Raw genomic sequence first — 12064 nt, 5'->3', positions numbered from 1 at the left:
TCAAGCTTCTTCTCTCCTGAATTCTTAATTTTGACTTACTTTTAACTGGCTGAGACTTTCTATCAAGCAGTTTTTCCAGATAAACTCACAGGTCTTAAATTTCTAGAGTTTTTTCACATGTGAAAATACCTACCTGCTGCCTTTACATTAGAATAATATCCTGGGCTACCTATGTATTCCAGGCCACACTTCCTTCCCTCAGAACTTTGCAGACATTACATGAAATGTTGTAGAAAACTGAGGCAAGCCTGACTTCTCCCCTTGAATATAATTTGTTTTTCCTACCTGAAGAATTCTTTGTCCTTTAAGCTCCAAAGTTTCTGAGAACATGGCATACATTTTCAAACGTGCCAATCCAATTCTGACTTTTCTCTTAAAACTTTTTTCATCTGTGTTTAAGATAACCTCAAATCTTTCCTTTAATATCAGTAATTTTATTTTCAGCAATGTCTACTATTCTGTTCCTTCTAATCTATTAGTTTCACTGATTTTCTATTTGTTTTCTTAGTTTTGCTGGCTCCCTCATTCCATTGTTTGTTATCTTATCTTTGAGCCTTATTTTACCAAAATTAATGCTGTTATTAACTTACTCCACAGCATCACTGTCCAAAAGAACTCTCTGAGATGACAAAAATAATATATGTATGCACTGTCCAATATGGTATCCACTAGCCATGTGTGGCTATTAAGCACTTGAAATGTGGCTGGTATAAGTGAACAACTGAATTTTCTATTTTAATTACTTTAAAAATAAACACAGGTATCCTAGCTATTCAAAAAGTTTGCTTTTTGCTTTATACCACTTCACTCTTACAAAACACCTATATTAATACCTATTTTTGCTAACTGAAGGGAATCCAAGAGGATTTTTATTTTTATGAGAAAAGGTAAAAAATGAAAATAGCATTCAGCATTTGTTTTGCAGGAAGCTGTTACAGAGGCAGCGCACCCCAAGCAGCAAGGGGCACCACCAAGCTCTGACCCAGGGGACTTACACTCAGCATCTCAGCGTGAAGTCGCTCTTAGCTCTGAACTGTGTCTGACAGCATCTGTACTTTATCTAGATTTATTCTGTGCATGTATTAGCAAGACATCTTAAGGTAATTGCCTCTTTCATTATACCATTTGAGTTTACAAACAGTTTCATAGTAATACTCTACTTTTGGATGAGGAGGGAAACCCGTAGTCCAAATTTCATTTCAGTCCAAAAATAACAAGTGTGCATCTAATGACTTCAAACCGAAATGAGTCCAGGACCAGTTTGGTTTGAGCCTAGAAATGACTGTCTGTACACACTGGATTGGAACATGAAAACTGAAAGTACAAGCACCAATAAAGACTATTACAGTAATCCCAAAAAAGAAAATGTAGCCCTCACTAATGTGGTGTTAGCCAGGATAGGAAAGGGGGGGCAAAACCATTAAAGGATTTTACTAGATATAAGGAATGAAGGGACAACCTAACTATTCCATGGCTTCCTCTTGCTTTTAGGATAAAAAGCGAAATTCTCAACAAAATTTATGAAGACATACATCTGACCTCTTCCCACCTCTGTATTTCCCACCCCCACTCTACTCATCCCTTCCATCCATGCCTTTCTTGTCCATGCTCCAGCCACACAGGCATTTTTTCAGGTCCTTGAATGTATCAAGCAGGCACCCTACTGCCGAAGGTCCTTGACATTCTGTTCCTCTTTCCTGAAATGCTCTTTTCCCTTTGTTTGCTTGGTTTATTCCTACTTAGCTTTCAAATCTCAACTCAATTCTCACTTCTTCAGGGAAGTCTTCCCTGATCCTCCAAATTAGGCCAGTCTACTTGCTACGGAAAAATATCACTCTTCCTTCACCCCATTAATCACTGTATATAATTCACTCCACTTATCAAACATATAATTACTTCATTCATGCTGCTTTTGCCACTAAATTCCAAACCCTGTGAGAACATGGACAGTCTTTCCTCACAAATATGGCTGGGGTATCATTAGAAGAGTACTTAACACAAAACACTCAGTAAGTGTGGAATGAATGAATGGGTGCATGAGTGACCAAATGAATGACAACGCAACTTTTGACCTTAGGTGAGACTAGGGATCTGACAAAAAGTTAAATGGAAAACTGAAGGACTACCAAGGCAATTCAATGCAGTAAAGGAGTCTTTTCAACAAACAGTGCTGGGACAACTGGATATACACATATAAAAAGATGAACTAGGGCCCTTACTTCAGAGCATATACAAAAATAATTCAAAGATAATAATAACTCAAGGTGGATCAGTGAACTAAATGTGAAAGCTTAAACTATAAAAATATTTAGAAAAATATATAGGAGAAAAACTTCCTGACTTTGGGCTACACGGAAGATTTCTTAGATGACACCAAAAACACAATCAATTAAAAATTTGATGAACTGGACCTCATCAAATCAAAACTTTTGCACTTCAGTAGCATTAAGAAAATGAAAAGACAAGGAGAAAAATTTGTAAATCAAGTATCTAATAAGGATGCACATCTAGAGTATACAAAGAACTCTTATAACTCAACAAGAAAACAAACAATCCAATAAAAAAAAACTGACAAAAGACTTGAATAGACATTTCACCAAAGACACCCAAATGGCAGGATAAGAGCCTCAACATCATTATTCATTAGACAAATGCAAATCAAAACCACAGGGAGATAAAACTTCACTAGGAAGATAAACCCACTTGAAAGGCTATAATCAGAAAGACAGACAATAATAAATGTTGGTAAGCATGGAGGAAAACTGGAACCTTCATACATTGCTGGTGGGAATAGAAGATGGTGCAAACCCTTTGGAAAGCAGTTTGGCAGTTCCTCAAATGTTAACCAGTTACCATATGACCTAGCAATTCTATTCCCAGGTACCCACTCAAAAGAAATAAAACACACTGCCACACAAAAATGTGTACACAAATATTTAAAATCAAATTATTCAGAACAGCCAGGAAGTGGAAACAACCCAAATGTCTACCAAGTGATAAATGCATAAATAAAATGTTGTATAATCTAACAAGGAAATACTATTCAACAATAAAAGACAGAAGTGCTGATGGATTAGCATCTACTAGCATGTTATAGTAACACAGATACACCTGAAAACCATACTAAAAGAAAAACACCAACATAAAAGACCATATAGTCTATGATTCTATTTATATGAAATATCTAAAAAGTGCAAATTTGTAGAGATTTGCCTGGGGATAAGGGTAGAAACAGGGATTAAATGTAAATAGCCATGAGGAATCTTACAGGAGTGATGAAAATGTTCTAAAACTGAATTGTGATGATGGTTACACAACTCGATAAACTTACTAAAAATCATTAAATTGTACATTTTAAATGTGTGGATTTTATAAACTGTGAATTATACCTCAACAAAACTAATTTAAAAAACAAAAACTAGGGGAGGACGCCCCTGGCTGTCCAGTGGCTAAGATGCCCCACGCCCTGTGCAGGGGGCTTGGGTTTGTTCCCTGGTCAGGAAATCAGATTCCACATGCCAAAACTAAGAGTTCACATGTTTCAACTAAAGATCCCACGTTCCACAGCTAAGATTAAAGAACCCATGTGCCACAACTAAGACTCAGCACAGTTAAATAATAAAAATAAATATTAAAAAAAAAAAAACTAAGGAAGTTGGGAAGTGAGAACAGGATAGCTAAGACACTGACTTTAGACTTGCTCAGTCTGTTGAGATAACCAGGTGTCCTGAAAAACTAGAAAGTTGATAAAAACACTGCACTGTAGATAGACATCCAGTAAAAAAGATGTTTGGAGTCATCAGAAAAGACATGACAAATGGACTGTTCTAAACTTCAATTCATATTTTTAAAATTTTTGTTTTATTTATTTTTGGCTGCACTGGGTCTTCATTGCTGCATGCGGGTTTCTCTAGTGCAGTGAGTGGGGGATACTCTTGATTGGGATGCTCAAGGTTCTTATCACAGTGGCTTCTCTTGTTGCAGAGCACAGGCTCTAGGCACTCAGGCTTCAGTAGTTCTGGCTCACAGCCTTAGTTGCTCCACAGCATGTTTGGCAGGCAGATTCTTATCCACTGCACCACCTGGGAAGTCCCCTACCCCGTACTTTTTTAATCTCCTAAAAGTCTCTGTTCCTTCCTTACCTTATTGTTGAAGCTATTCTCTCAACTCACTAATCAGACCCTATGTCAAAACTAACAGCCCTTTTTTCTGTTCCCATTCGTTTTGGTGGTGGTTTAGTCACTAAGTCATGTCCAACTCTTGCAACTCCATGGACTATAGCCCTCCAGGTTCCTCTGTCCCTGGGATTCTCCAGGCAAGAAGACTGGAGTGGGTTGCCATTTCCTTCTCCAGAGGATCTTTCCAACCCAGGAATCAAACCCCGGTCTCCTGCATTGCAGGTGGATAATTTACCAACTGATCTACAAGGGAAGCCGCCCATTCTTCTTAACTCCTCTGAAAAAAAAGCCCTGTCAGACTCCCATGCTTGAAATTCATCTCTTAGCTTATACAACCTTATACTATTTCTGGTCCTCTTCCCACTTCCCTTCTTCTGTTTTCTTTACCAAATCCTTTCACCTCCTACCCCTACTAACATCTTATCAAAATAAGCAAGAACCTATGCACTCAAAATAAAAGAGAACTTGGTTTTTATTTCTTCTCTTCTCACAATATTCATTTTATTTATTAACCCCAACCCTCGACAAGTCACAATGGCTTCTCCATCTCCATTAACTGTCCTTAAGGCATTTTCCATGTCTTTGTTCTACTTCCCCAATTAGAAAATAAACTTCAGGGCTTCCCTGGTGGCTCAGTGGTGAAGGATCTGCCTGCCAATGCAGGAGACATGGGTTCGATCTCTGATCCGGGAAGATCCCATATGCTGCAGAGCAACTAACCCGGTGTACCACAGCTACTGAGCCAGTTCTCTAGAGCCCAGGAGCCACAGAGACCCTGCAACAAGACAAGCCACCAAAACAGGAAGCCTGAGCTTCCCAACTACAAAGGAGCTCCTGCTCACCGAGCCTGAAGGAACGTCCAACAGCAAGGGAAACCCAGCAAAGCCAAAAATAAATAAATAAATAAATTCAGAGAACATTTAACGTGGCTTTCTTCAATTTTGTAACCACTAAAAGCAATCAATGCATTATTATATATGCAATAGATGAAATTTAATATCAGTTTCTGACTCATCAAAAAACGACTAGAATCATCCTAAGAAGATCCATGGGAAGATATTTTGATCCCGTTTGAAAATTATATTTTAAACAAAATTAGAAAACTAAGAACTTGCTGTGATATTTTCATATATACATTTAAAGCTGTAATAAAGTTTCCTGGCAGGCATTTATGCCCAGATGACTAATGATATTCAAGCTAAAAATGTCAGAAGTTCCATAAAGTAAATTTAAATTCCTCTAGGTTTCTAAAATTTGGAATCACAAAGCAATAAATCTCAAGTAACATCTAGAAACACATGGCTCTAGGCTGTTCTTTCGCAGACTATTTCCTTTAGTCGAATTTCAGTATCTTCAAAAAAATAATAACTTACCAAATCCCAAAGTCCAACTTGCCCATATTTGGCCCCAGCTGCCACCAAAGTCCTCATTTCTGATGGGTGGATGGCCATTGAGGTAACTGAGCCTCTGGTAACTTTACAGACAGTATCTTCACTAATGACCATGCCATTTAATTTGACTTTGTAGCTGAGAACATTAAAAAGTTAAACTTTAGAAGTAAAACCAAACTCAACGGTCAAAACAATGAAAGGTGATTTAAAAAAGAAAAGTCACAATAAATGTGGGAAAATATTCAATTTCCTGGCAATCAAGGAAAGCAAATTAAACAACAGGGTGCTATTTTTCACTCATAAAAGTTAGCAGGCTATAGTTAAACATTCATATATACCAACAGCAGAGTAAATTCATATAAGATTTTCAGAAATTAAAAAAAAAGAGATTTTGGAAAACAATTTGGCATGTCCTAAAGGGGGACCCAGATAACCACAATGCTATGACCACTTACCTAGAGCCAGACATCCTGGAATATGAAGTGAAGTGGGCCTTAGGAAGCATCACTACAAAGCTAGTGGAGGTGATCAAATTCCAGTTGAGCTATTTCAAATCCTAAATGATGATGCTGTGAAAGTGCTGCACTCAATATGCCAGCAAATTTGGAAAACTCAGCAGTGGCCACAAGACTGGAAAAGGTCACTTTTCATTCCAATCCCAAAGAAAGGCAATGCCAAAGAAAGCTCAAACTATTGCACAATTGCACTCATCTCACACACTAGTAAAGTAATGCTCAAATTTCTCCAAGCCAAGCTTCAGCAATACGTGAACCGTGAACTTCCAGACATTCAAGCTGATTTTAGAAAAGGCAGAGGAACCAGAGATCAAATTGCCACCATCTGCTGGATCATTGAGAAAGCAAGAGAGTTCCAGAAAAACATCTATTTCTGCTTTATTGACTATGCCAAAGCCTTTGACTGTGTGGATCACAATAAACTGTGGAAAATTCTGAAAGAGATGGGAATACCAGACCTGCCTCCTCAGAAATCTGTATGCAGGTCAGGAAGCAACATTTAGAACTGGACATGGAACAACAGACTGGTTCCAAATCGAAAAAGGAGTACGTCAAGGCTGTATATTGTCACCCTGCTTATTTAACTTATATGCAGACTATGTCATGAGAAACACTGGATGAAGCACAAGCTGGAATCAAGATTGCCGGGAGAAATATCAATAACCTCAGATGTGCAGATGACATGACCCTTATGGCAGAAAGTGAAGAACTAAAGAGCCTCTTGATGAAAGTGAAAGAGGACAGTGAAAAAGTTGGCTTAAAGCTCAACATTCAGAAAACTAAGATCATGGCATCCAGTCCCATTACTTCATGGCAAATAGATGGGGAAACAGTGGAAACGGTGACTGACTTTGTATTTTGGGCTCCAAAATCACTGCAGAGGGTGACTGTAGCCATGAAATTAAAAGATGCTTACTCCTTGGAAGGAAAGTTATGACCAACCTAGATAGCATATTAAAAAGCAGAGACATTACTTTGCCAGCAAAGGTCCATCTAGTCAAGGCTGTGGTTTTTCCAGTAGTCATGTAAGGATGTGAGAGTTGGACTATAAGGAAAGCTGAGCACCGAAGAATTGATGCATTTGAAGTGTGGTGTTGGAGAAGACTCTTGAGAGCCCTCTGAACTGCAAGGAGATCCAACCAGTCCACCCTAAAGGAGATCAGTCCTGAGTGTTCATTGGAAGGACTGACATTGAAGCTGAAACTCCAATACTTCAGTCACCTGATGCAAAGAGGCTGATTCATTTGAAAAGACCCTGATGCTGGGAAAGATTGAAGGCAGGAGGAGAAGGGGACGACAGAGGATGAGATGGTTGGATGGCATCACTGACTCAATGGACACGAGTGTGGGTAAACTCCGGGAACTGGTGATGGACAGGGAGGCCTGGCGTGCTGTGGTTCATGGGGTCACAAAGAGTCGGACACGACTGAGAGACTGAACCGAACTGAAAGGCTATTAAAAACGTCCATAATATTTGACACATTAACCTCACTTCTGGAATCTATCCTAAGGAAATAAGCCACTATCACAATATAATCTTCAACAGATACACACATACAAACACTCAAAACTAAATAGAAAACAACTCCAAATACCAAGAGGTTAAGCAAATTTCATCTACTGAATGAAATATTACTCAATTATTCCACAAATCTAAAGAGTAGTAACATCCAACCACAATGTTAATAGAAAAGCATAATGCAAAACTGTACATATATTAAAACATAATGAAGCAAAAATGTATGTAATTATACTCGTTTATTAAAAACTGAATGAATATATATTATGCGCCATGTATTTTTCTGGCTATTGAGATAAAATTCATGCATTCATGAAGCTTGTGTCACAGTGGTTTTGTATATGGCAATATTTGAAAGGAAATACACACAAAAAACAGTTGTTAGGGTAGAAACATGATGGATAATGCTTTTCACCTCATTTTCAAATTTCCTCTAATGGTATATAGTCTTTATAATTTAAAGATCTCAGGAAATGTAAAACAAAGGCAAGGGATTTTAACTCACCTTTTAATGCTAGATAATTCCTTCTCAGTGTTTTTACTTCTTGTCTGAAACAATGGAAGAAACCAAAGTACTAAATTAACACATGAACTGAAATTTGCTTAAAAGCTTGGGTTTACCCTCCCAAGTGATACCTTGCTCAGTTCTGCCCAAGTCTGCAAAAATCCTTTAAGTAGTTCATCATCATCATCTCGATTTTCAGGAGTCATTTCTAAAGGCCCAGGAGGTATCAAAGGCTGTTATAAAAAATAAGGAAAAAAAAAAACTTGGTTGTCACTCTGCCCTAGAATTCAAGCTTGAGGTTTCTCTTTACTTTCAATATCTACAACAAGGGTGACATATAGTCAGCAATCAAAAATATTTGTTCAATGAATGAATGCCAAGTATCCTGTAAAGTAATAACATGTATTATCTCATTTAATTCCCTTAATAATCCAGTGAATGAGATACCACATTTCAAAGACAGCAGAATGAAACATAGAGAAGTTAATCTGTCCAAAGTTACACTGTCCATAAATAGAGTTGCTAGGAATTGATTCAGATCAGTTCAATTTCATTACTCAAAAGTTATCACTCTGTATCATTTTTTTATATCAGGGATTGTAACCCACAAGTCATGAAATCATTCTAATATGTGACAACCAACAGTGTGTTTTACTGAATGAGAAAAGAATAGACCAGAAAATACAACAGTATATCATATGTAGTAAGAGTTAAATATCATTTCACAAAAGGTTTGTTTCAGAGGTGTGTGTGTGAGCGCACGTGCGCGTACGCGGAGTAGATTCAATGTATTTCCTATCATGGATGCATAGAGGCTTCAAAAAAATGAGCTACTCTATCCTTAGCAACTTAATTTCCAATTAGCTCTCAAAGCACCAGGCTAATGAGTGCTATCTTCCAAGTTATAATTAAGCACTTAGATAAAAAGTATTAAAAACAGTAGGTGCTCCTGAATAAAAAATGATCTTACTCAGACAATAAATTTGGTAAATAAAACTCTTTCCACTCACTGACAGCATAAATTAACTACAGTATAGGACCCCCATCATTATTATCACATATTATTATTAATACCACCATTTATTGCTTACTTACTAAGTAATATAAAGCATTCAATATAATGTAAGGACCTTAATCCCTCATAACACCCCTTGTGAGAGGTTTCTGTTATTGTTGCTATTTTAAAAATAGGGAAACTGGGGCTCAGAATGGCTAAGCAGTTTACCCACAATCTGACATAGGTAAGTCTGCAGAAATAAATAATCCAGTCTTTCATGAGTTTGAAATCTTACTCATTAAACCATATTACAGTCAAGTATTAAATTAATGAAGTACAAATTAAACATACTTTACTTTTACTCTACTTTCAAACACTTCAAATTTTTCAGTATTTTATTGAGTTAATACATTGTGTCTTTCTTACATTTTCATCTACTTCTAATACTGTCTGGGTTGGAGCTGCTGGCAGCGAGACTCCTGAAGGATCAACTTTTAGTAACCGCATTGACCTTCTACATCCAGTTCCATTTTCTTTTTTCTTGGGCTTCTTCCTAAGGATGGAGGGAAAACCATGTTATACTCATAAAAGAGTTATATGTATTTATTACTCCCAAGGCGATAACTTCTAGTAATGTATCTCATACATACAGTCAAACACTGCAAAGATATATATACATACCTAATTTTAATTAAAAGTTTGGAAACACGATAACTGTTCACTATGGGGAGGAAAGGGGTATTAAATTAAGACATTCATATCTAGTCAACTATTAAGCAGCCATAAAAAAAGAATGAAATAGATCTCTATGTGCGACGATATGAACTCTAAGATATAAGAAGCAAAAGAGAAGGTACAGTATATGTTGAATATGGTAATATTTGCTTTTTGACAAAAAAAGACTTACCTATTTCATTGCATTCGCTTCCATATAGTTTACCTTGTAAAATCATAGAGATACCCTACTTTTTATTTATTATTTTTTCATTTAAGAAAGTAGTTCAGAGGCTTCCATGGTGACTCAGTGGTGGGAATACACATGCCAATGCAGGGACAGAGGCTCAATCCCTGGTTTGGGAAGATTCCACCTGCTATGGGGCAAGTAAGCCTGTGTCCTGCAACTATGAAAGCTCGCAGCCTCGACCCTGCTAATTGCAATTACTGAACTCACGAACCAAGACTACTGAACCCACACACTCCAAAATACATGCTCTTCAACGAGAGAAAACAAAACAAAACAAAACAAAACCTGTGCACATCAAAGACTCAGAGAGCCAATAAATGAATAAATAATAAATAAAATAAAAATCAAAAACCTCAGAGAGATAAGATGCAGCAATCATGAAATAAAAACAATGTGCTTTTGGATGTCCCTAGAGGTACACTGGACAAGAATTCCTCCTGCCAACGCAGGGAATATGGATTGGATCCCTGCTCAAGGGAGATTTCATGCCACAGAGAAACTAAGCCTGTGTGCCACAACTACTGAGCCCACGTGCTGCAACTACGGGAGCCTGCTTGCCAATAGTCCAGGCTCCACAACAAGAGAAGCCACCACAGAAAGAAACGCACACTCCACAGCGAAGAACAGACCCCACCCATAGCAACTAGAGAAAAGCCTGTGCAGCAACAAAGTCCCAGCACAGCCAAAAGTAAATAAACTAAATAAAACTATGAAAAAATAATTATAATCAACCTAAATTAATTTAAAAAAACAGTTCAGAACTACCCTGGTGATACACTGGTTAAGAATCCATCTGCCAAAAAAGGGGACATGGGCTCCATCCCTGATCTGGGAAGATTCAACATGTCATGGAACAACTAAGCCCATGTGCTGTAACTACTGATGCTCTCAATCTATAGTCTGAGTTCCAACTACTAAGCCTATGTGCCACAAATACTGAGCCAACATAACCAAGCGCCCAAATTCTGCAACAACAGAAGCCAATACAATGATAAGATCATGCACCACAAGTAGAGAGTAGCCCCCGCTCTCAGAAACTAGACCAAAAAAAGCCTGGGCACAGCAACAAACATCCAGCACAGTCAATAAATAAATAATAAATAAAATAAAAAGTTTCACATAGACAACACGCCGTAATCATGAAATAAAAACAATGCGCTTTTGGATGTCCCTGGTGGTTCAGTGGATAAGAACGTTCCTCCCAATGCAGGGAACATGAGTTCAATCCCTGCTCCAGGAAGACTCCATACCACTCCATATCAAGACAGAGCAGCTAAGCCTGTGAGCCACAACTACTGAGCCCCCTTGCCACAACTACTGAAGACCACTTACCTAGAGCCCACACGCCAAAACTACTTAAGAGTTATAAATTCCAGTTCCAAGGCTAAGACTCCACGCTCCCAATCTATGGGGCCGAGGTTCAATCCCTGGTCAGGGAATGAGAATCCACACACCACAACTAAAAGATCCCACATGACACAACTAAGACCCAGTGCACCCCAATCAATAATGAAAATAAAATAAGGATTTTTAAAAACCAAAAGACAAACTCCAGGGAAAACTACAGAGCTACAGATAAAATTATGAAATTAGAACATTTTGTCATACCATATAAAAAAACAGACTCAAAATATATTAAAGACTTTAACGTAAGACCTGAAACAATAAAACTCCTAGAAGAAAACATAGGTAGTACACTCTTTGACAGTGGTCTTGGAAATATTTTTCAGATATGTCTCCTCAGGCAAGGGCAACAAAAGCAAAAAATAAAATGTGACGTAATGAAACTTAAAATCTTTTGCACAGCAAAGGAAACCCACAAAATGAAAATGCAACCAATTGAAGGAAAGATTTTTGAAAATGGTATGTCCAATAAAGGGTTAATATGTGGGGACTTCCCTGGCAGTCCAGTAGTTGGTTAAGACTCCAAGCTTCCATTGCCAGGGACATAGGTTCAATCCCTCGGGAAACTAAGATCCTGCATGCCACGGGGCA

General features: G+C 37.8%; 1 protein-coding gene across 9 annotated transcripts in view; it reads right to left on the bottom strand.

Moving 5' to 3' along the window:
- Window positions 1–12064, bottom strand: part of WDR76 (WD repeat domain 76) — a 56335-nt gene that overhangs the window by 19201 nt on the left and 25070 nt on the right. For all 9 annotated transcript variants that reach the window (XM_043489900.1, XM_043489908.1, XM_043489899.1 and 6 more), the window contains 4 exons: window positions 9532–9658; window positions 8240–8341; window positions 8109–8152; window positions 5552–5705 (listed from right to left, as the gene is read on the bottom strand). In XM_043489900.1, the coding sequence (XP_043345835.1) occupies window positions 5552–5705; window positions 8109–8152; window positions 8240–8341; window positions 9532–9658 (427 nt within the window). The remainder of the gene's footprint in view (window positions 1–5551; window positions 5706–8108; window positions 8153–8239; window positions 8342–9531; window positions 9659–12064) is intronic.

This window comes from Cervus canadensis, chromosome 17 (assembly GCF_019320065.1).
Source record: "Cervus canadensis isolate Bull #8, Minnesota chromosome 17, ASM1932006v1, whole genome shotgun sequence".
Lineage (NCBI taxonomy): Eukaryota > Metazoa > Chordata > Mammalia > Artiodactyla > Cervidae > Cervus > Cervus canadensis.
The sequence above is the reverse complement of the archived record's forward strand: the minus strand, read 5'-3'. Positions and strand labels throughout refer to the sequence as shown.